Consider the following 26135-nt stretch of genomic DNA (forward strand, 5'->3'; position numbering starts at 1 on the left):
AAAAGGGTCTTGGGTCTCATCAAACCATAAGTATATTATTAACTTTCATAAATATTATTTATAATTAAAAAACCAATTTTATAGTAAAATAAATAAACGGGTCTTGGGTCTCATTAAAACCATATAGCTTTTAAATCGGATTATAACATCTCATTTATTTGTGAAACAATTTATCATCAAGCCATAAGTATATTATTAACTTTCATACAATAAAAAATATAAATTCAAAAAATAAATAAATATTAGAACAAATAATATAAAACAACCCCCGTAATACGGAGGTAAAAACTAGTAATATATATAAACGAAGACATAAAAATCCTACATGTCGTGATGTGGTCGCTCCCCATTTTTTTGGAGTCACCAGATTTACTTGATTTTTAAATAGAGGCTTCTCATGCATTTGACGCGAATTCATGGGTATGGGTCTTACCAAACCCATATATTCCTTAAACGGGTTATAACATCTCATTAAATTAAAAATTATTCTCACCAAATTATTGATGTAAAAATCCTATAAAATAGGATATAATAAAAATTACTATCTTGTTTATTTTAATATATATATTATTTAAATTAAAAAACCAATTTGATAGTAAAAAAATAAACGGGTCTTGGGTCTCATCAAACCATAAGTATATTATTAGCTTTCATAAATATTATTTATAATTAAAAAACCAATTTTATAGTAAACAAAATAAACGGGTCTTGGGTCTCATCAAAACCATATAGCTTTTAAATCGGGTTATAACATCTCATTTATTTGTAAAACAATTTATAATCAAAGCGTAAGTATATTATTAAATTTCATAATAAAAAAAAAAATATAAATTCAAAAAATAAATAAATATTAGAACCAACAATATAAAACAACCCCGTAATACGGGGATAAAACTAGTTAGCAATATATGAAGAAATATATATAATTGAATGCCCAGCATTATCCGATTCAAAAGTTCGATCTTTGATGATGCTTTTTGATTATCAGGTTCATTTGTGTTTTGTACCCCATGTTGCATTTTTCATGACATGGGTCGATTAGGATAGTCCGAATTTACTTGGGTCACTATATAAGCTTTACCCATGTGTGACATTTTTTTTATTATTGATGAGTGTGGGCCGGTGGGGATAATCTTTAACCACCAAGGCGTCTCCGAAAATTATGAAAAAAATTGGTAGAATGCGACTTTTTTTTTGAATTTGAACATCAAATTAGTTGATCAATTGAATTTAAGCATATGAATCATATATATAACGTAAAAAAATAATAATAAAATTCGGTTCTATCAGGGCCGGGATCGGTCGACCACCCGACCCTACCTCATAAACAACCTTGTTAATCACAACGGAGTCTAGAAATACGTATACCATTCAACATGCATGCTATGTATATACTCTAAAGTGTCTTATAAAAGTGACAATAACATACCACCTAGCATCAACACAAACTATGATGTATGATTAATCCTCCTCACCAATTACCCACCTAAAATTCTTTCATTTTCATCCACCCCTTACACCCCTTATCACACAAACACACCACCACCACCACCACCAAATGGCAATCCACCACCGGAAACTCCTCCAAGAACAATATTCCGACCAAAACACAACATGTTTTGATTGCGGTCCAACAAGCCGTTACAAATGCAGCTACCCCGAATTCTACTGGCCATCGCAGCCTCCACCAACACTGCCCCACACCACCAACGCGCATATATCACCTTATGTCATAATAATAGTTACCTTACTTGGAAGTGCATTTCTCTTCTTTAGCTATTACCTCATCATGGTAAGATGCTCTACTCGCTTCCGGCGCGCCCCATCGACCCCAATCTCCCGCCAAGATCAAGACTTTTTAGACCAAGAACACGGGTTTGAAGTTGATCATCCCATTTGGTATATCAACACCATTGGCCTCCAATCATCGGTGATCAACTCGATAAGCGTCTTAAGGTACAAAAAAGGCGATAACTTGATCGATTGCACTGACTGTTCTGTTTGCTTAAGTGAGTTTCAAGATAATGAGACGTTACGTTTGTTACCAAAATGTAACCATGCATTCCATATTCCTTGTATCGATACGTGGTTAAGTTCACATACGAATTGCCCGCTTTGTCGGGCTGGGATTATGAGTTTGAATGATCATAATACTTCCCCGATGAACGGATCGAATTCAAATACACGGGTGGATAATTTGGTTGATGAGGGTGAGTCGGGTGGGGATCATGTACCGGAAATTGAAATTTGTGATGAGAATGAAGATTCGAAAACCGAGTATGAGTCTGCTGCGGCAGCTACAAGATCGATGTCCATGGATTCTGCAGCGATTGCGGATATTATTGTTCGGGAAATTGAAGGAGGATCTGGTGACTCAATGGTGAATATTGTGACCTCTGATCTTGGTGAAATATGAAGAATAGATATGGATTTTGTTTAAACTATAGGAAAGATTATTGTACTGAAAATACTGTATATATCTGAGTGATATGAATACATATTTTGGTCCGGCCACCATAACTTTGTGTTTGGTGGTGGCTTTTGATACTAAGTTTGCTCTGTGATCTATTACTAGTTGTAGTTAATTAAACAAGTATATAAAGAATAATTCAAAAATTTAAGTAGGGTTTGGATCAAATACAGATTAAATTAACGTGCTAATTGTGTAAATAGTGTAATTATATATACAACATATTGTAATTATAGTGTAATTACAATACTTATATATATATAATCACATTAGTTTATTTGCACAGTTAACACGTTAATTTAATTTGTACGTTTGTATATAACAAGCAAAAAATAAATCTGATTTGGTACTTTGGGGTACACGTGAGTTCTTAAAATTAAAACCAATAGAATTTCGGTTGATTTGGTACTTTGGGTTACACGTGAGTTCCACTTTTAAACAGACGGCCGGCAAGACTATTAAACTTTCAAATCGTCAAAATTGTACGGGAACATGAGCGAAGTGGAGGTGGGAGTTTGGTGTTTGGTCCGGCTACCATTACTTTGAGTTTGATGGTCGCTTTCGATTGTAAGTTTGGTCTTTATAATCTAAAAGTAGTTGTAGTTTATTAAATAAGCAATTAAGCATAACTACAATATTTCAATTTGATTTTTAAAAAATACATAACAATAAAATTTTGTCTTGTTTGCTACTTTTGTGTACACTTAAAAAAATACATACCCAGGCACCAAAAGGGCGATGATCAATACCATTTTCTGACCCAGATTAACAGAGAACGAATCGCAAACCCTCAAGATCCCAAGACGACTCATCGGAGAAGTCAGACGCATTTATAATCTAATAAGTGTTTGGGCATTCAAGTTGAATAATATAAGAATCATGAAACACTTTCAGATTGAAGTAATTCGGTGGTTCTAGGAATTACTGAATCGGATTAAACTCATAATGATACAATAACTTGGTATGATTTTGTGTGAATTTCTAGAACCAGAAGAAACAAGCGTCATAACCAATTGATTCAGAACAGGGATGAGCAAATGATGCCGAATACCGGCTAATTGATACCGGTACATTTCTCTACGTTCATGCTCTAGTTTTATGCCATCGATTGTTTTTTTTTTGAACGAAAAACTCACTCTCTCTATCCTACTTTAAAATCTAAACTTTTTCTCTACTTCGAGACTTGGAAGCCTCACCTCTTACCTTTATCCAATATAACAAAAGGCCCTTTAGTCTCGTTGTTATTAGTATATTATTTCAAAGAAGATTTCGTGAATGGTTACACATTCCAACTTTAGAACTTTAAATCTAATATAAGGAGATATAAATTGAAATATAATATGAAAACCATGTAACTAAACTAATACTATTATACGTATGAATTGATTGGATCCATCTCTGCTGATTGTTGAGAATATTGCATATCATCCTTTAACCTCTTTGTCAACTTATATTCCCCATAGAAGTAAGAAGCAAATCCCCACAACGACAAAACAAGCGCAACTCCTTTCTCAGCTTGAAACTTTTCTTTATAGAATATAACCGCTAGTACTTCTGTTACTGGAAGAAGAACGGCGATTATAATCCCTGATAGCAACGAAGATGCACAAAAGATAATTCCAATAGCTCCCAAAAAGAAGCATTGCCAGATCAAAGCACTAGCACACAATATTGCATAATATTTTGTTTGTCCTAGTTCAAAATCTTTTGCCTCCCTTTGAATCACCTACAAACAACCCAACTCACATTCCATAAATGAGTAATTTTGAACAAATTATAAACCTAAATGAAATAAGTTTGTTTTAATCGAGAAACTAATAGATGAGATTTTATTTTACCATATATTATTGCATATAACGTTCCCTTATTTATTCTTGTTTCTGTTGGTAAGTTTTATTCTCTTATTTATTGCCTAGTAACCATACATTGAAATATAAGTAAAATACCAATTTTAATATTGTAACAGAGCATATGCTCAAACCAAAAGAAACATTTGGTTCTTACACAGATCACGCCCTATTCTCAAACATCGTAATTTATGCCGTTGACCATGTCCGGCAACAAAACAGACCCAGTCGAAGGCGATGGCAATAATCCTGAACATAAGACAAAGGCAACTTGTTTTAAAAGTGATTCGAGTCCCATACCGGGACTAACCGATGAGCAATACCAACAATTTTTTAATCAGTTTGCTGATAAAGCAATTGGAGATGGCGCACAGCCAACACGAACACCACAAGTAGAACGGATGAACGTAATCACTTTGATTTGTTGCATTGTGACATTTGGGGAAAATACTGGATCCTATCCATGGCAAGAGCAAGCTATTTTTTACTACTGTTGACGATTAGCATTGAAAGTTGGAACTGTTATGGTACATTTCTTAAGTCGGGCTTAGTGTTAACCAATGGTCAAAGTTAGAATTATTAAAATCCAAAATCTCTTTTATCTATAAACGAATTGATATCAATGCAATTGGCCTTCTGATCCAATAGCATAGGGTGATGGCTAAGACTTGGGATTTTTATGGTCTCAGGTTTGAAATTTGACTTAAGTGAGTTTTCCCACAGTGGTGAGTTTCCTCCTCGATTGTGTTATGGGTGAGTCAAACATGGAACGTCAATATCATTATGTACGGTTGACATCCCGTCTTAGAAACACACACTCGGTTCAAAACGCCGTTAAAGAAAACTAACTGATATCAACATATTAATTGTTTCTGCTCTTGGAAACGTATAAATTATCAATTTAATTATACCCCTAACTAAATATTATAACGTTTCATAGGGACATTCTGATTGTAATAGTGTAATCTCATTACACAAGAGTTAAAAGTTGATCAAACTCTTTAGTGACTAATCTGGTTAAGAGTATCAATTTAGGAGGGGTCACAATGGGTATTTTCTATATAAAAAATAGAGTTAAGCCTTAACTCTAAATTATAAACTTTTGTGGCCACTAAAAGTCCATCTTTTTGTAGTGAATGTACATTACTATCAACCTACGGTACACTAATCCATTTGAATCCTTAACTGTTAAGGATTCAAATGGATTAGTGTACCGTAGTTAAGGATTCAAATGGATTAGTGTACCGTAGGTTGATAGTAATGTACATTCACTACAAAAAGATGGACTTTTAGTGGCCACGAAAGTTTATATTTTTACCATACAAACCCTATACAAAAATGCAAACTGAATTTAATAACTAAGTTACGATGCATTGAACTATAATAGTTCATATTGATTATTTAACAAGTAACACTAATAATTTTCATTTTTGTTAATAAAGACAATCACACTCACTTGATTGCCACTTGATATCACACACAAGGATTACAGGTTTTTTCTCTTACGCTCATAGTCATTTATTGAGCAAATTCTAGTTGAAGTAAAGTGAAAGTTATGATGATTATGCGAGCATAACTGTCTTTGACAACAACATAAAAGTTCAGGGTGTCACAAGCAAAATAGTTTAAATTAATAAAATCTAGTTTGTCTTTATGAGAAAAGAAACTATATATAAAACTCTTATACAACTGATTTTCTATAAATATCTTTGAACAAGAATTCGAACTGAACTTTTGTATATATATGACTTACAATTCCATATACGGTAATCGTAATTGAAATTTGTGTATTCTAAGTCAAGGTCTCTTGTTTTTATATGGACTATTGCAAATTAAGGACAAAGTTGTAGGGCCAAATGTTGAAAATGGGAATCCAAAATGGTGCGCATAGTCCAACCAATTTTCAAAAATTATTCTAGCTATATATGGGAAGCAATGTTTAAAGACCCGTATTTTAGCAAATAGCAAGGACGACAAATTATAAACAGGTGGTGGCTAGCATTTCGATGATAACGTTAAGATTTTCGAGTTTCGCTCTTAAAAATAGAGGTTGCATGTCATTCGTATAGAATATGGTGCATGGGCGGATCTAGCATAGGTTGACAGGTAGTTCGCATTACACCTCTACTTTTTTGACGAAACACATTTTTAAAGTAATTTTTTTACTTTCATTTATGTATTAGCTATCTTCAAACAAAATTTTTATAACCCCCACTACCTCTTTATGTAAAAGTTCTATTATTTTCTAAAGTAAAACTTTGCATTATTATATACTTTTTCTTTATGTACTTGGTGACCTTTATTCTTAAGCGATTTAAAAGAATACGTTATAAGAAGTTGTACCTTGAAGTCATTATTGACAATCATTCCGACCATACAAAACAAGGTCGCAAAAAAACACATGACTATCTGAATCTCCACCACAAGTGTATACGTAATCTCCTGCTTTGCCTTCTTGTACGTTAGTTCTATCAACGGCAGCACAAACCCATACAACAACGCCGCCGCCACCGTCATCACAAACCCCATCGTATACTCCTTCTTACTCTCTCCCTCCGGCCGGTCATTGCTCGTATGCAACGCCAACACCGCCGCCCCAACCGTCAACAGCACCACCGCGTTGATCGAATACGCCGTAAACTTTTGTTTCACAAGAATGAAAGCAAACAACGCAACAAATGCTAGATGGGGTGCTAGGATTAGTGCTGACGTGGATATGGGGAGGCGGGCGACGCCGTAAGCATAAAGGTAGTCGTCGAGACCCGTGATGAGACCAATAAACGCCACCGCAAAGAATAACCTGTAAAATAATGAAAACCCTGTTAGGTGTAATGTATAATTGAGGGAGTGTTAATGCACATTTTAATCTTAACATGAGAACGTAAATAATAATAATAATTCATAACAAAAAAATGATAACGTAATAAACAATATCAATCTACATATACAATGATTTATAATAACAGAGAAAAAAACCTAAAAATTACAAAAAAGAATCAAAATCAAGAAAAAACAATCACAACAAATACTAGAAAATATTTATAACAACAAAAAAATAATAATAATAACAAAATATAAATCAACAAGTACATATAACGTCTCATAATCGATAAATAGCAAACACGAACAAAAAATAATAGCAAACACCTATAAAAATAAACCTAATGATAACAACAAATTAGTTCTTAATGTTTTCATTTTAAAATAAAATGTATTTGATCATGTTTCTGTATAATTGATCAGCTATATAGAAGTAAAATACATATATATACAGAGAAAAGATAACCTTGGACGTATGTAGATGATTGTTGTTGGTTTGTTTAATTTTTCGGTTGCACGACGGTGGAAGTAGAGGGTTATGAGGAGGATGATGATGACGGGCCAACCCGCGGTTTCTAGGGACGATGATAACCATACCCGGTTGCCTCCATGGATGAAGTAGAGACGGGTTATTAATGGGCCACCGCAGTTTCCGATGGCAAGTAAGATACAGCTTAGGATTAAGAGGGTGGTGTTGGTTGGTGGTTTAACTTTGGTTGCCACTTGTGTGGTGGTGGAAGTGGTGGTTTGTTCATGGTTCTCCATGGTGTTAAATGTGTTAAAATTAGTTTTGGGGGAAATAATATAGGATATTATTGTTGACCGATGTTAATGTATGTGTGTTGTATTATTGTAAGTGATTTATATGTGCCCTACGTATCACTATCAATTCAAGAAGGATATTTTAAGTGATTTATTATTGTAAGTGATTCATGGTTTTTAAACATTGAATAAATATAACTTTGCAACTTAAAACATGCACAAACTTTACACCTGAAGGTAACATATATATACATACGTAGATTGTCTTAAGATAATAAAATCATAAAACTATAAAATTTCTGGATGTCAGTCCTCAGTTGGATAACCCAGTCTTAATGTCAGCCCACCCTTATTCAACCTCAGGGTGTTACTGTTGAAATCTGAGGTAGATAAACACTTCATAGCATCATATATATGTTACGTTTGTTTATTGCCTAAATCTACCCATACTTCAAGGGTCATAATAGCCCAAACTTCAAAATGATTGTCACTATTAAACTTCACATACACAATTGTACAATTTCTTATTGGCCACAAAGGCATTGCCAACTTCGTGCCCGTACAAAGGCCTAGTACATGCCCACATGAGGGGCTTAACACTTATACATACGAGGGGCCTAACGGTGGATTAGACCTTTCACTTAACTTATAAAACATTTATATTAAAACTTCATATTTTTAACCTTTCTCATGTTCCGATACCCATATACACACCACCCCGAAAACATTCTAAAACGGGTATTTAGAACTCACCTAGTAGTCGTTAACAACTTTGTGTTAAGTTGTTTAAGTTGAAACAAACATTACACGATCTACATAAAATCAATCCACAAAAACTCATCACATACTACAAGTGACATGGAAGCACGTAGATAGTGTCATGAGGACTGTCGCCTAACTTCCTTTAGGTTTTAAAACTGTTGCCAATTATATTGCGACCCTAGAAGTATCACTGGTTATATTGCGACACTGGAAGTGTTGCCAATCATTAGCATACCTCGTAATTGGTGTCAATGCTCAATGAGTGTCGGCGGAAATCTAGCAAAGTGTTGAGAGATGAATGCGGCATTGTCTCTTGGAGAACATATATAGATCTCTGAAAGGCCCGTTAATTTTTAACCCAAAATCGTAACTTTTTACGCCCAAAGTTCTTGTTTAAGGTAAAATGTAACGAGGTAATTATAAAACCTGATATACTCGAAAAGTCCTCTTTTATTACTTTGTAACTCGAATTTCATTGAATGGAGATAGGAGAGTTCAGTTAAAAATGCAGCTCTCAATTAAAAAAGATCAATTTTCTATTATCAAATAACCATTATCCTTAAAAGATCAAAACACTTCTAAACATCTAATTATGTTGAATAACTTCCCAAATAGCCCTTAACCAATTTCTTTAACCGGGTACCAACCATTATCCTTTCGCCCAACGTATTTTTTGTTGATCAACGTGTTAGATATGATTTATTATACAATACGCGCACACTATATATTTAATTTCATATGAAAGTATATCACTTTCAATGTAGATACTCACAATGACCATCTCTCGACTTATTTTACAATAAACGCTCGTAGGTCCGGTTGTATATATGTTCAGACATTATAAGGTCAGAATATTAAGATGCGAGTTTGTACTGATCATCTTAGGAGTTCCAAATGCATACATATCCAAACATTAGTTGTATTAATTATTAATAGATTTCTAGAAGTCAGAAAAAAGTTACCCTTTCGAGTATATATCTATATATCTCGTCACGGGCAAAATGAAACTTGGGCAAAAAAAAAAAATTAAATGCATTTTTACCATAAAGAAAGTAAAAGTATTCTACAAAATGTAACATTGGACTAGAAAAGTTATTGTAATATATTGGGCTTAGAATTGTATTTTTCTTCTTATAAATTTTGCTTCCGGCCATTTTTATTAATTTTTGTGAAGAGTTAAGTACTATTTTAGTACCTGTGGTTTGACCAACTACGCAACTTTAGTACTTATTCTTTATTTTGTGCAAATGGCTACCTCAGTTTTAAAAAACTTGCATTTTTAGTACTTTTTTTCTAACTCCGTCTATTTTTTCCGTTAAGTTAGGGATAATTTGATAATTTCGTTATTTTCTTTGTTTTTTTTTCTTTTTAACGCTTATATCTTGTAAACCCTAAATCCCCAAATCATAACATCAAAATCCAAGTCCTAAATCCCCAATTATCGTAAAAATTCAAACCCTATGATGATATGGAGAAAGGGTTTTGGGATTTAGGATTTCGTTTTGATGTTCTGATTTGTGGATTTCGTGTTTACAAGATATAAGCGTTTAGAAGAAAAAAAAAAGGAAATGACAAAGTTACCAAATTATTCCTAACTTAACGGAAAAACTAGACGGGGTTAGAAAAAAGTACTAAAAATGCAAGTTTTTTGAAACTTAGGTAGCCATTTGCACAAAATAAAGAATATGTACTAAAGTTGCGAAGTTGGCCAAACCACAGGTACTAAAATGACACTTAACTCTTTTTGTGAACTTCACAATATATTATTATCTTACGATGATATGATATTTTGGCTACAAGCCTACAACTTAAGTAAAGCTTATTACTCCCAAAATTACACATTAACTTGATCAAGCTCCATTGTATGTTGAGAAGAATATGTTTTATCTTTACTCTTTTTTGTAAACTTGTATTCCCCATAGAAGTAAGAAGCAAATCCCCATAGAGACAAAACAAGTGAGACTCCTTTCTCAACTTGAAACTTTTCTTTATAGCAAACAACGGCTAATACCTCTGTTATAGGAAGAAGAACCGCGATTATAATCCCTGATAGGAGTGATGACGCGCAAAAGATAACTCCAATGGCTCCTAAGAAGAAACATTGCCAACACAAAGCGCTTACGCACAATATCAAGTAATATGTTGCTTTTCCTAATTCAAACTCGGCTGCCTCCGTAGGAATCACCTACAATGAATAGAGTTGAACTTAATTCAGTGAATTGCATTTCACTTAAAACAGGCATTACCTTTTATCTGTATAGAGTTGTAAGGCTCGTGCAAGATATATGGACAAAATTGTTATCTAATTGTATATGAATTAAACGTGCATTTTAAACGGTCCACTAAAATTTGTTCATTTTTACAAAATTGGCATGCCAATCATTTGGATATTAATTCATACTCCTATATTACTAGCTTTTCTCTTGTTAAAAATATTTAGAAAGAAAAACAACTGGGGGATATTATTACCCTAATCTTCGTGGAAACTTTGGCATCCTCTTTAATCTTTACACGGTGGAGATTGGTGAAGGTCAACCTTTTTTTAGGGGATTGATTGGAATAAACGGGCTTACGGGCATATCTGTCGGATCGAATGAGAAAAATAGGAATATTATACAGCCATTGTTAAATGGCGTGGTCGATCAACTCCTATAATCATATGTTCTAAATAGGAGTGAGCGTTACCGAATGGTATCACTACCGAATGATATACGGTACCAATACGGTTCGGTATAGTAATGGTATTTCCCGAATTTTGCACGAAAACCGATACCGGTACCGAGTATTTCCAAATTTAGGGATTGGTACCAATACCAACCTGAGCTCATCCCTAGTTCTAATTTCTAAGCATCTTAAAATATACGATTAGAGAATTTGGAGGATGAGAATCGAAGCGTTTTCGAAAATACGGATTCAAAGATTTTAGAATATATTAAGTTTTTGGGTTATTTTGCATTAAAAATAAGTTGTTTTTCAAAGTTTTAAATTGGAATTATTGATGTTATTTTTTGTTTTAAGCTTGTTTGTTTGTTGTTTCTTTAACTTCTTGCTAGTTTGCCAATTTAATGAAAGTTGCCTTTCAAAAAAAAGATATAGAATTTGTAATAATATAATACACTTTTAATAATATTTAGCAGGTTTATATAATAATAATAATAATAATACTATAGCATTCAAGAAAAAACATATAATTTTAAAAATATATGTACAAAAGTCGTGGAAAACTAACGTAAAAGTGAAATTAACGTGCTAATTGTGAGAATTAAGTAGAGTAATCATATATCTCTATGATGTAATTACATAATTACTCTACTTATATGTATAATAACTTTACTTTATCCTCACAAGTAACACGTTAATTTTATTTATATTTAATTCAAACACTATAAAAGTAATAGTTTAAAAGTTAAAACATTTTTGATCTTTTTTTCTGATAATAATTTAGTATTTTATATTGATATATACTCATTATATATTAAAAATATGAAGAAATATTTAATAGAGAAAAAAAATCAAGTGACCCGTCAATGATGCAAATTGACCATTAAAAAGAATTAAATATATAAAAGACAACATATAAGATTTATGTGCCATCCGTTTCCGAAAAATAAAACATTTAAGATTTATTTAATAGTTTGGAACAAAATAACTAATTTTACAGGTCTTTGATAATATTCTTATTGATGCCTAAGATCTTTGTCACTTCTATCGTTACATTGATTCCTTATCTTATCTGTTACCGAATCAAAAACTGAATTGTGGTTCATATTTTTAGAGGGGCCATTTTTACTTTTTATTAAAATTTAGTGAATGCATATATTAATTAGTGTATGCATGCATGTATATATAAAATGAGATAAACTTTGGGGTGTGTTTATAATATATAGCCGTTTATACTTAAAAGTTAAAATAACTTAGTAAATTTAGGATACAAACATTACTGTGTTATATGGTAGAAACAAATATGCAAAGAAGTGCAAAAATTTGTTGCATAGTGTACCAGATTATGTAAATAGTGTAGTATCTTTGTGATGGTTACACAGAAATTATCCCACAAAAAGGGTTGAAAGCATATTGCTTGGTCCTATTCATAAAGTACTTTATGTAAAGGTTTATTCAACTCTAAAAAATAAGTTCTTCTATTCTTTTAATACCGCTACTTCATGAAAAGTCAGGATCCAATACACTATATAATGTAATAAAGTAATAATAAAAGTTAATAAATAAAGAATGTTATGCTGGATTCCCCCTCTCCCCCTATGATACCACTACTATAGTTCACATGTGTATAAAGGTATAACTTAGAAATGCAATTTTGATTGTAAGTTATTAATAAAATTAAATGTTATCTATATACATTATTAAAAAAATATATTTTTTTTAGTCTAAATAGGTCAAACAGTACTTTGACAGGTTTTTGATGGGTTAAATTTTAGTTATATCAGGTTAAATAAGTTGCAATCAAATTGTAAACAAGTTGACATACAACAATAATAAATTAATAACTGAAACGACAATCTAGTGATAGGTTAAACGAATAATTACTATATTTTGGAAAATATATTCAAATCTATGTTATATATATAATGGTATTAAAATATATTCAAATCTATGTTATTTCAAGCTTCCAATACAAATATCAAATCATAGATGTTATATATATATATAAAGTGAGTAAAAACACCATGTAATTGCGAGTTGTACCTTGAAGTCATTGTTGAAGCTCATTCCGACCGTACAAAATATAGTGGCGAACAAAGACATAACCATCTGAATCTCCAACACCAATGTATAAGTAATCTCCTGTTTTGCCTTGTTATACGTTAGTTCTATCAACGGCAACACAAACCCATACAACGCCGATGCCGCCACCGTCATCACAAACCCCATCACATACCTCTTCTTACTCTCTCCCTCCGGCCGGTCACTACTCGTATGCAACGCCAGCACCGCCGCCCCAACCGTCAACAGCACCACCGCGTTAATCGAATACGCCGTAAACTTTTGTTTCACAAGCAGGAAAGCAAAGAACGCAGTAAACCCTAGCTGGGAAGCGATTATTAATGCGGAGGTGGAGACGGGGAGGCGGGCGACGCCATATGCGTAGAGGTAGTCGTCGAGACCAGTGATAGTACCAATAAAGGCTACCGCAAAGAATAACCTATATAATATGAAAATAATGTATTATTAATCAGCTATATATAAAACTATTATAATAAACTATTATAAGAAGACATAACAAGTACTATCTAATAATATAATAATCAAACTCTAATATTATATTATATTATGTGATATGACCTTGGACGCATATAAACGAGCGTTGTTCGTTTATTGTTTGTATCTTTTCCACTAGCACGGCGGTGGAGATAGAGAATTATGAGGACGACAATGATGAAGGGCCACCCCGCGGTTTCTAGGCACGCTGATAACCAGACGCGGGCGCCACCGTGGATGAAGTAGAGCCGCATGACCAATGGGCCACCGCAGGTGCCGATGGATAACAAGATACAATTGAGGATTAGGAGTGTCTTTTTCGCGGCAGGACTAACTTTAGCGGTCATAGGTGCGGCGGTGGTGGTGGGTTTATGGATGTCCAACTTGTCTGAATTGTTAAAATTCATATTTTGGGGTTAAAAGGTATATAATTTGTTTACTTAGGTAAATTGATAATTTTCCCCTAGTGGGGAGGAGAAGAAGAAATGATACAAAGAAACAAATAGTGTGCGTGGGTTTTTATATTGTAATGTTAGGTATGAAAAAGTGTGTTTTGGGAATATATCACGGAGGTAAGTTGGTAAAATAATACATGTAGAACATTTTATCTTATGTATTCCATAAACTGGGAGGATACGGAGAGGCATGGGCTCGAGCTTGTTTAAGCTCACGAGGTGGATCGAGCTCGACATGTGAAGTTTGGGTTCAAGCTCGTTTATTAAACGAGCCTTAGACATAATAGCTAGCTCGTGCTTGGGCTTGTTAATTAAGTTTGTAACGAGCCAATCTCAAATAATTAATGGGCAGCTCGGCTGGTTTACACCTTCTACTGACGATGCGTGAAGAAGAGAGTTCAAAAGAAGAGCATAAACAGATAGAAGAGTAATCCTAATGCACTATGTTTGATTATTAGAATATTGAGGTTTTATCTTACACATATACGGGTATCAACCTACACAAATGCAGGGATGCTAAATAATTGTTTGTTTTACACTTTTTACCTAACAACACATGTGCACGCGCACCCTAGCTCAGTAGCTTGTACTTCATAGAATAATGCATATATGCAAATAACTCTTTTAATTTTTGAATCAGTATACCGTGTTATCTATATATGCTTTAGGTTCAGAGAACTCAAAAGAAAAACTTCACCAAATAATTATTGGTTTTGGTATGGCAAATTTTGTTTGTGTTTTGTTGTTTTTTCCTTAGATGATGTGTTTATTTGATAATGTAAGTGTACCTCTCACCCATCATTTTAACTTGGGGTGTTTTATGCCTGCATTATGTCTGGTAATTTAAACATTTTTGTATTTCATGTTCAATTTATATATGCCGTTTGTCCATGCATTTTAGTTAATATGTTTTCTGGTATATTTTCAGGCATGATGCTTTAGTTCGTATGTTTCAGACATGGTGTTTTAGTTTTAAATTTTAGATGACCAACGCGATGTATGTGAAAGACGATTTTCAAAGGAAATTTGTGAATTCAAGATGACCAATGACACGTTAGAGACATACATATTATACTAGTTCATATAAAATCTAAATGCAATGTCTTATCTCATATTAATTAAGTACTAAACAAGCGTTTTAATTCATATTTTTATTAGTTAGTTATGTTGGTTATAGTTTATATATAAAATAAAGGACAAGTTATTTTACAAAAGGGGTAAAAATGAGAATGATTTATAACCACTTAAAAAACCCCTCAAATAAAAGTAAAAAAAATCATACAATAACTCAAAAGTTAATAAAAAACGGAAAAAAAAAAACAAAAATTAATGTTTTCACCGTATTTCTCGTTTAAAATAAATAAATAACACAATGTTGAGGGAAACCATTGTGTATTTTTTTTTCTTGACATTGTGTAATATTACTCAACATTGTGTTATATTTTGTTCGACAATGTGTTATATTTTGCAATTTATTTTGTTTTTTTAGTTATATTTGTGTTTTTTGTTCATTTTCGTCATCGTGTGTTTGATCTCGGCATTTTGTATTTTCGTCGTTTTTTTTAACGAGAATGACGGAGGAAACATTTGAGATTTTAATTTTTTTTTTTCGTTTTTTATTTATATTTTGAGTTATGATTTTTTTTACTTATTTATTAAAAGATTTTTTTTGTGTGGTCATAAATTTTTCTCACACTTCTCATTTGTCTTTCTTTGTATTTTAACATTTCCCATAAAATAATACTTATGTTGTTTTAATTCTACGTTATTTTGTTTAGCTATGATAGAAATTGCGAATTAAATTTATATATTATCCGAGCATGGTGCTTTCCAATTCGGTAACAATGAAGGAAATTTTATTTTTGAGATGAGTTTTTTCTTTTTTTGTTTTGTTTAAAGAGTGAAAGAAAACACTATTACCCATTTTTTAACACAACAAGAACACATGATTTAATCTAGTCTACTCATGATGGATCTAATTTAAGGATTAATAAACTACTCTTAGATCACTTTCTAACAAACTAGTCTTTTTAGTATAACCCACCTCTCTCCTATATATATTTTCTATATGTGTGCTTGCGTGCAGTTTTGTTTGTTTGTTTTTTCCCTCCTATGAGGTAAAATAAGTTGATAAATTAGTAGATGATATAAAGGTTATTATAGCGCCACTTTGTTAGTTTAGAGAGAAACATTGTTATCTCGTGTAGTAGAAAAAAGAATATGTATTGCACAAGTTTTGTTGCATAAAGTACAAAAGCCTATCTAGTTTATATTCTAGAGCGAAGTTGTTCCCTTCTATTCATGTTTTACGAATCGTCATAAAAGATATTCAATGTTGTTTGGAAAGTCATTATGCTATTAAATTTCTTTAAGGTTTAGTGGTTCCAAAGAGTTTATGCACAAAAGGGTTTGGAGCATCAATCACTTGTTTAGTCGTATTTATAAAAGACGAAACACTTTTTTATAAAGGTTTATTCCGTGCTCAATTAAGTTGCAATATATTTTTTAATACCACCTCTTAAAAATTTAGGTAATAAGAATACTCAAATAGTCAAATACTTGAATGTTATGCTGAAATTTTGCCAAAGACACCAATAATGCGGAAGCACATTGGACTTTATTTCTAACTCTACGTAAATATCGAATACATTTGTTTTTTAACAAACTATTCCAAATTCGATTGCACGTGTGTCCTTTCATACTCCAGACCATTGAATGATTGTTACTTATGTAAAATTAATTGAATTTTTGTGAACGTAGCAGCTTCGTGAGCAAATGACTCAAATGTATTAAAAAAACAAAAGAAACGTGTTAATTCTCAACACAAGTTTCAGTTCTACGTTTAAAGAAAGTTTTTGGTTTTAAAAATTAATGTTGTTCACAATTTCCTAGTTGTACTTCGTCGTGTTTTTGTCTTGACGCTTAACTAGTGTCATTTTTAAGAGCTTTATCAACAATTGTGGTGTTTGTCTTTATCTGTTGTTATCATTGGCTGGCCCAGTGCTAGGCCATGAGGATCGGGCGTCCTGTGTGAATTTTTTTATCAACAATTATGGATTACTTGTATTTGTCTAGAACTCTATATAGGTGAAAAAGAAAAAAAGACATGGTTGAGGTTATTGCTTTTAATACTCGGTGGTTTATTTGGAGAATCGGAGCATCGAGATTTTTGGTTCAAAGCTTGATAGAAAAGATTATCTTTTTGATTTCATTGTTTCGGGTTTGTTTTTATAGCTTTCATCTCGCAATAGTAATTTTAAATAAAAATGGGTAAAATGGATTAAAAATCTATTAATTATGTCCAATTTTTTTTCTTGCTGGTTAGGAATTTCTAAGCATGAAAGCTATTTTATAATTCAATTTAACTTAAAAATAATAATAATGTTCATTACTTCATAATTACCCATAAAGAAAAGTCTTATGCACTATTTTATAGCCGACATAATTTTAACTTTTCATCTTAACCGATACCAGCAGTTATCCGCCAACGCTTTGCAGCAGGTACCAACCAATGTAACTTTAAAAAATAAGTACAGAATAAAACGTTAGAACATAACAAAAGCTTATGTAAATTATCTACAACTTTATAAAATGGCTACATCATTAAAACTATAAAACCACATCGACTTCTGTCTCGCTTGTAGTTTCGTATGTGTCATATGTTTATCCAACGACAATTGCTCTATCGCCATCGTCCCTTAATCAACATTAGGCAATTAAGTGTTATCTTTGGTATATTATTGGTACGGTACAACACCAACTAGTACTGAAACCGAATTATGCTAAAAATCAAGGTAACATATTGCGTAAAACAAAGCGGAATTCAAGTAAAGGAAATGTAATAACCCAGCTAATGCTGCACCATAATATTGTCCGTTTTGGTCGGGACGTACCACCATCGCCTCACATATTTGATTTTGGTTGCCCAGGAGGTCACCAATCTTAATACTACTCTCACCTGAGCACGCTTAACTGTGAAGTTCTTCTCCCATCTACTACCATTAAGCGCCCAAAGCGTGTTATGATAATAATAGGTAAGGTATCCACCTTCTTATAAAGAATGTTTAGTTCTCCTCCCCAACCGATGTGGGATGTCACAGGAAATTAATATCCATGCTTGAATTACAATAGGTTGAGTACATAGCAGTTCCGTTATTTAGACCTATTTGATTTACAATAGATTGAGTAAATATTGATTGTGAGATTTAGACCAATATCTAGGTTTCGATCAAGAGTTAAGCGATTTCATGTGAGGGAGTGGCATAGTAGCCACTGAATTTGTTTTTTAATTTGGCAAAGTTAGACATAAAGAAAACAATAAGGATCAAATGTGCACAACTAAATTCTACTATATCATTACCCATCTATGCTTAAAAAGAGCCAAGTTAATTTACCTACTGTATCAGCCAAAGCCTTGTACTCAGATTTTGTTGATGAACGAGATACAGTTCATTGTTTCCAAGCGGACAACGAAACTAAGTTGGAGCCAAGATACATGGCAAATCCTCGGAGGATCGTCAGTCATCGACACACCCTGCCCAATCGGCATCAGAGAATGCACTGATGAAGTTGAAAGTAACATCGGTAAAGACATGTAAGTGGGAATTAGACTTATGAATTAGTAAGAGTCCATGACCCAACGTGCCTTGAAGGTAACGTAGAATCCGTTTAACAGCATACCAATGATTTTTCAGTCGAGGAGTGCATGAACTGACATACTTTGTTGACAGTGTTAGTGATACTAGTCTGAACAATGTAACATATTGTAAGGCACCAACAGTTTAGCGATATTTTCTAGGTACAGCAGAACCATGGATGAGTATCCACTTCATACGAGAATCGCTAACACGAGACTGTGGATCGAGTTCTCCTATATCGCGATATTTTTCACTTTAAGAAAAGATTGTGAAATTGGAAGATTGCCTTGGGAAATCGTCATCAACTAACCGTCGACTCCTTGCAATCGAACATCGTTCTTCTTCGTCAATAAGGTCTCAACATAACCGACGCTTGCTTTGGGTATTCAAGTTCTTGAATGTTGTCACACCCCAACCTACGGCGGAAATGTCAGGGCGTGAACTGATTACCACAGCTCGCAAGGTATTATCATGCAATTGTAAAGCGATAATATATAATTAATTTATTAATTGTCAACGAACATTTAAGTACAACAAAAATAGAGAAAATTACAATACAAAACCAACTATTCTTGTTTATGTTTAACATCCTAATGTCATCTCTACGTGAGCTTCAGTTCGATAAGCAATCCAGTCTATAACCTGCAAATGCGTACAAAATATATATATTTGTTGTCACACCCCGACCAAAGGCGACGGAACATGCCGAGGTGCAACGTGATTGGACAAATACACAAGACACTATTTAAAGTGACAATATTTATTCAACTCATTTTAGTTCAACAAATCAATAAACAACACATCTCATTCACACAACCAAGTTAAATACAAGTAGCAAATATATTGTTCGTTTTACTAATATCCTAATAGTCTTGGTAACGTTTTCGTCAAGTCCTCGAGTCAACAATAGTCAAACCTGTAACATTTCATAAAATAAAGTTTGTCAACACAAAGGTTGGTGAGCAATTCATAAGTTTGAGCAATAATAGCATATAGTATGAAAAGCCACAAAACTAGAATACAAAACAATAAATAAGAGCTATAAACCTGGATAAAATAGTTATCGTTAAACAAGTTAGCGACACCCAACTATAAGGGGTTGCCAAATAGTTTATGATTTTATAGTTATCGTTAATTGCATTACGTTAACGACACCTTGCCATGAGGGGTTGCCAAATGGTCTAGGATTTATAGTTCCACCATCCAAAAGCGATAAACACATAGGCAAATAAGCAAAGAACACCAAATCGAGCAATTATTCAAGTAAAGTATACAACAACGGTTGTGGTTTAAGACCCAAGTATAAACATTTACTTTAGATAAGATAAAATGTCACCCCCAAAATAAAAGATAGAAAACGGGGTATGAAGTTACTCACGCTCAAGTATAAAACTTGATCGGTAAAAGATGAATAACCGGATGGATGAAATTTAACGAGCAAGGCCTAAATGACAATAAAATCTTGGATTTAGAATGTTTGTCTTGAAGATCTTTAAATAAAATAATTGTTGCAAAAAGTAAACAATTAAAGTTCAAGGTTTAAAATGTAACTATTTAAGAATTTATAATAACAATCCTTTAAAAATGTAAGTTTGCTCGAAACCGGGTTAAAGTATCTAACCTTAATATTTACTTAACCAATGTTAAGTAATAAGGTGGGAAAAATGCTAAAATGTAAGTTCCTTTGGGACAAAGATACTAAAACGGGTTTTTAACAAGTGTTCGGGTTGTCGGTTCGGGTCTTGACAAATGGTCAAACCCAAAGTCAACTTTCCAACATATTAATTGTTATGAGATAACTCATTAAAATATACCAACACTTAACCAGGTATGTAGATCTATTGTTTAGAACTAACAATGCACGTTAAGCGAGTGTTCGGTTTTGTCGGTCCAAACTATGAGATGAGATCAAGTTGGATCCAACAATTCCAAGTTATTAAGAAATTAATTAAAATCAGTTTGTAAACTATTTTTAAAGAAATATACAAGTCTTGATAGCTAAAAACACACTTATGTGTCTTAAGCGAGTAAAAGTCGGTATAGTTCGGTTTGGTTCGGTCTCCATCTCACAAATAGTTCATAGATGGTTTCTACATGCCCAAATATCATAGAACTTGTATATTGGTTTATAAATGAAGAAAACTTAAATTTTACAACTAAAAAGTTAACTACAAGTCTGTTAAGCAAAAGTTTCGGTTTAGTTCGGTCTCCATCTCCCAACGAGTTCATAGATGGATTCCATATGCTTAATATCAAAGAACTTGTAAAAATGATTTTTGAAACTCAAATATAGCAATAAACATGTTTAAACAACTATTTTAACAAAATTAGTAAACAAAAGTTCGGTTTCCGGTTTGGACTAGTTTCGGTTAAACCGAGGTTAGTCTTATACAAACCCACACCATGGAACTTGTAAATAATATAAACAAACTAAAAAGGGTTAGAAGTTAGTCATAAGTGATATGTATGATAAGTTATGTGTGTGTAAATATATATCAAGAACACGAAGTCCTCCATTAAGCCTTGCCTTATGACATTCGAAACTTAACCAACCGGAGTCGGTGAAGTAACAAATAAAGGAAAAAAGGGGTGTGTATTATATATATGTTGTACCACCATATTCAAGTGTTAGTAATATTAGATGAACAAGTTAAAATGAAAGACTATAGTTAGTTGACCTTAAGAAATCAAAATAACAAAATGTTGAAGATGAATACTTGGATTTGAGAGAGATTTGGAGAAGATAGAACAACCAAAATGGTGTATGGAGCCTTGCTTTTATAATGGTAAGAGTATGGTTCATACAAATAGGGTAAAGATGCATGTGATGGTTGAAATGGTCAAACAAGTTTTTTGGTAAATGGCAATAATAGTCCCCAAAGTTTGGTTTAAGTCATTTTTAAAGAGTTTTAATGACCAAAAAGAATATTTTCAAGACCCAACAAGTGTAAAACAATATTGTAATATAAAATCCATCATTTTGATTATATCATAAGCTTTGGTTTACAAAATGGGTCGGTTTACATGATAAACGAATACAAAAACGAATACAAACGAGACCCGAAATTGACGAATGTCACATTTGTCAACAACACATGTTGAGTGAGTAGATTCACCAGTTTTGACACAAACAAAATGATAATATATAATGATATAAATAATAGAGTAAAAATAAGCAAAACTGTTATCTGTGAGTATAAACAATGAAAGTGTGAAGTAAGTAATAAGTGTCGGTGAAACCATTGCCAATGCGATCGGGCTCCGGACACTACGACGGTCGTATGATCATACTATAATGAGATTATATTGGACCTCTCCGAATGCGATTCAAGTAAGAAAGTACGCAAATAGCAAGTAACAAACAGTCATTCAATTGATACACAACACAAAGATCACAGTTTGCGTTTAAGAAATAATAAGATGAATAATTTGATAAATGGTACGCAAGTTTCCCCAAAACATTTGAAAACAAGTAAAATAGGGGAGTGATTACTGACCTGAGAAATAAGCAAGAGATAAAACGAACGCGATAAGAACGGTAGTAAATAGGAGTTATGCTCTTCGGAAGTTATCAACAAGAAATCCTAAGTAACAATAGTCGTGGAATAAATACGAATTGGATAAAGAGTTTAAAACTAAATAAATGTTTGAAATTTGATGATTGAGTGAAAACTTACAAAGGCTATTTATTTATTATAAAAGCTTTATCGTAAATGGCATGACTCAATTACACAAAAGCTTAAAATAATTATTTATAAAACTTTTAATTTATATAAAGAGGTTTGTTTATTTAAATCTAACAATGCGCTTTATATATATATATATATATTAATAGAGACTTCTTGTAAATAAAAATTATAAGTGACAATTAATAATATTTTTTACAAACCAAAAGTCTTTTATAAAATACTTGACTTATTTTAATATGTTAATTAACGAGATGAAATTTAAATTTGTAATTTATATTGAAACCCTTTAACAATTTTTAATAACTATATATATATACATATATATATATATATAGGGTTTTATCCAAGATTCGGAAAAAGAACTAGTTAACAAGTCAGTTTAGTAGAAACTATTGATTATGTTCGATTTTATGATATTTATAATATAATTTAAATTATTAATCATATAATGATATACAAGCTAAAAAAATAAAGACCAAAAATGGGGGTGACTCGAACCTGCGCCCCCAGCCGAAGCAAACACTTAATGCATGCACCCTAGCCAAATGAGCTAGTGTGTCACTTTGTTTAAACGCCAAACTGATAATTTATAAATTGTAGGTTTAACAATCAATAAGAACATAAAACCCTAGACAACTCAACAATCCGTCAACTATGGATTCGATTAATGTTGGGTTATTGCAAAACACGAAATCGCGATTCTAATACATATAATAAATACCTTAAACGGTGAACAACGGATTGACGGGGCAATGAAGTAGACGGCCAGAAATGAGGCAAGAACACGATGCAAACAAAATTATAATCTAATTAGATATGGGGTTATTGTTAGCGAGGTTGAGAGGGCCGTCTATGTATGATTAATTGATTTAATGAGGTCGTTTAATAGTATAACGAGTTCATGTTATTGTCGGCTAGTAATATTTGGTAAAAGGAATCATCTTGATTGGCTTAACAAAATTAGGACGTCGGTGAAGACGCAAATGATAAGAATAACAAGCTAATTGATCCAATTTCCAAATTTGTGTCGAGAATTAAGGTCCAAGGCTCCAAGCACGCTAAACGGGTCGAGTATCTGGGTATACGGATCCACGATGGTTTTAATATAATAATTATAACAGAAATTTCAATATGGTCCCTGTAGTTTGAAGGTGGAAACATTAAGAGGTTAAAGTTTAAGTTTGGGTATATTTTGCCAATATATAAAAGTTATAATTATATATTAAATAAATAATTACAATAATATTATAATAATGAATTACGCTCGATAAACGCGAATGAATTCCCCGAACCTCGAAATGGGTCGGGTATTTAATAAATTATTGATTTGAAAATTATGAGTTGCTACAAATGTGATCAAGAACATCATCATCCACAATTGTCTTGATAATAAACATCACCTCGCCCGCTTTCACCTGCCACCTCTCGATACTACCGTTGATATCATTAGTGGGTTATCTCATCTTGGTAACGTTTGTTGCCTACCAAATATCTTCCTTAAAGATTCGATTTCATGTATGCCAGCCATTGTTTGTAGTTTCTTTGATTCATTTTCTTGATTTCTCCAACAACCTGTAATTCCGCCATTGTTTTGATTTTTCGTCCAAAACTTATTAACAATCGTCGCTTCTAATCGGAGCTGAAAAGAACGACGACATGGTCTTCAGCTGTGAATAAATCACAATAAACTTGCAACGCACGATTATGGTTATTTCAAATAAGTCAAAATTGACTTTATTTATGAAACAATATAATATATACTGAATGTCGACAGTAATTTTGTGGTGTTGACATTTCTTTTGATCACAATCACCAACCAAATAAAATTTGACCTCAATTTCTTTCGACACAATTATATATTGAATACAATCCTTATTATATTACGACTAGCGAACAAAATCATGCACCTTCGGTTGGAACCTACCTTAACTACGGCTGGAAGTACGAACGTGGATCGTTAGACTCCGATACCACTTGTTAAACTAAGTGAATCAAAAACCAAAACACGTAACTTGCATAAAACATGTATGCGACTATTTTTCTTATTTATCGAAAGAATGAATACATCAAAGTAAAGGAAAACTGATTGGCTTATATTGCCTTACAATTTGATACCTACTTAAAACTTGAATTACAAACTAGACTCCAACACAAATTCATCATCATCATCATCATCATCATCGTACTCAGTATATCCCACCAATAGCAAAGCTATAGTAGGGTCTGAGGAGGGTAAGATGTAGACAGCCTTACCTCTACCCCATAAGGATAGAGAGGCTGCTTCCGGTGAGACCCCCGGCTCGATAGTAGTTTTGCATCAAGCCTTGGACATAAGGCACATAGCACTCAATCATCGGGACACCGGCTGATCGATAATAAAACAAATTCACAAATTCACAATAAAACAAATAAACAAATAAACAAAAGATAAACTTAAACTTTAAATTAAATAAAGGATAACGATAATAATTAATGTATTATTATCTTGATCTCTTCCAAGTCACCTCACAAGACCAAAATAGAATCACCCTTATACTATCCACATTAACTATTCGAGTCTTTCAAGTTGGTATAACACCAAGTTTTATACTTATGACTCGTTGATTTATGCCGATGACACATCAGCTCTACCAAGCTCCATTGATTGTTGAGAAGAATGTGTTTTTTCTTTAAGATTTTTTGTAAATTTGTATTCACCATATGAAGAAACACTAACCAGACCCCGGGCAGATTACTGGTAACCTGGGGGTTAGATAGATGTTTCCCACGAGGGGTGAGACCCTGAGAAGATGGTTCTTCTGATAACCTGCAAAACAGACACCGTGAGCTTGTCACTGAGAAGGGGGGGGGGGTTCCTCCTTGTGACCACCCTCCGGCGTGAGAATCAGACTAGATTGCTCTTTAAATATAAATGCATATTAAGAGATTGCTAGAGCAGATATCAGGTATAATATGATGATACAAGATAAGATGAGATGGTCATACCATTTGTGGTATTTATAGCCGAAGGTAGGTTTCCAAGGAGGTGTGGCCGGCTGCAACGGTATTCCTGTTCCACCAACAGTAGCCTACGCACGTGCCTGTTGGTAGTTGGTGGGTAGGCAGCGGCTGATAGCGACCAGGCCTGCTGTATACTATTCCTTTTCCACCAACTGCCGGCTGCGCACGTGGTATGACGAGTTGGTGAGTAGGCAGCGGCTAATAGTGACATACAGTATAGGAGCATGCTGGTCGCCATACTGTTGTCCATAAGCTGTCGTATCTTTAGTCAGATATTTTTCCCATACCTCGTCAGGTACAGTACAGAAGATCTTCCCGTATCGTACGGACTGGCTTATTTGGGCGGGAGTATTCCCCCTCCCGCCCTTGTGCGGGATTGTTCCCGGCTTCGCTCATTCCTTCAGGTGACACTGAATGATTGAGAGCTAAGTGCCTTGTGCGTGTAGCCTTGCTGCGCGGGTGGCCTTCCCTAATGG

At 33.3% G+C, this 26135-nt stretch overlaps 2 protein-coding genes and 1 pseudogene across 3 annotated transcripts in view; 1 reads left to right on the forward strand and 2 right to left on the reverse strand.

The window, feature by feature from the left end:
• Positions 1 to 1321: 1321 nt before the first annotated feature.
• Positions 1322 to 2452, forward strand: LOC143553227 (RING-H2 finger protein ATL52-like; annotated as a pseudogene).
• A 1298-nt stretch (positions 2453 to 3750) lies between these two features.
• The window catches only part of LOC143554900 (purine permease 1-like), a 35608-nt gene continuing 13223 nt past the window's right edge, over positions 3751 to 26135 (reverse strand). Inside the window, exons 1-3 of one of the 2 annotated variants that reach the window (XM_077044573.1) lie at positions 7604 to 8139; positions 6661 to 7117; positions 3751 to 4196 (exon numbers count right to left, since the gene is read on the reverse strand). In XM_077044573.1, the coding sequence (XP_076900688.1) occupies positions 3840 to 4196; positions 6661 to 7117; positions 7604 to 7902 (1113 nt within the window). In that variant the 5' untranslated portion in view covers positions 7903 to 8139 and the 3' untranslated portion in view covers positions 3751 to 3839. Of the gene's footprint in view, positions 4197 to 6660; positions 7118 to 7603; positions 8140 to 26135 lie in introns of those variants that run through there. The other variant, XM_077044566.1, reaches the window with a different exon arrangement.
• On the reverse strand, positions 10409 to 14442 carry LOC143554921 (purine permease 1-like). The gene is made up of 3 exons (XM_077044587.1): positions 13963 to 14442; positions 13366 to 13822; positions 10409 to 10846 (listed from the first exon to the last, which is right to left on the reverse strand). Exons 1-3 carry the CDS (start codon positions 14283 to 14285, stop codon positions 10496 to 10498), a joined length of 1131 nt encoding a protein of 376 aa, XP_076900702.1. The 5' UTR covers positions 14286 to 14442; the 3' UTR covers positions 10409 to 10495.

Source organism: Bidens hawaiensis, unplaced genomic scaffold (assembly GCF_021521415.1).
Source record: "Bidens hawaiensis isolate Kalapana, Puna unplaced genomic scaffold, B.hawaiensis_p1.1 tig00001032_1, whole genome shotgun sequence".
Classification (NCBI taxonomy): domain Eukaryota; kingdom Viridiplantae; phylum Streptophyta; class Magnoliopsida; order Asterales; family Asteraceae; genus Bidens; species Bidens hawaiensis.

What these genes read in the sequence shown, in the direction of transcription:
- LOC143554921 (XM_077044587.1), bottom strand. Translation starts at nt 14,285, where the DNA reads ATGAATTTTAACAATTCAGACAAGTTGGACATCCATAAACCCACCACC. An exon ending in CTCGTTTATATGCGTCCAAG is followed by an intron (nt 13,823 to 13,962) that starts GTCATATCACAT and finishes CATATTATATAG; the next exon opens with GTTATTCTTTGCGGTAGCCT. An exon ending in GCTTCAACAATGACTTCAAG is followed by an intron (nt 10,847 to 13,365) that starts GTACAACTCGCA and finishes TATTCATTGTAG; the next exon opens with GTGATTCCTACGGAGGCAGC.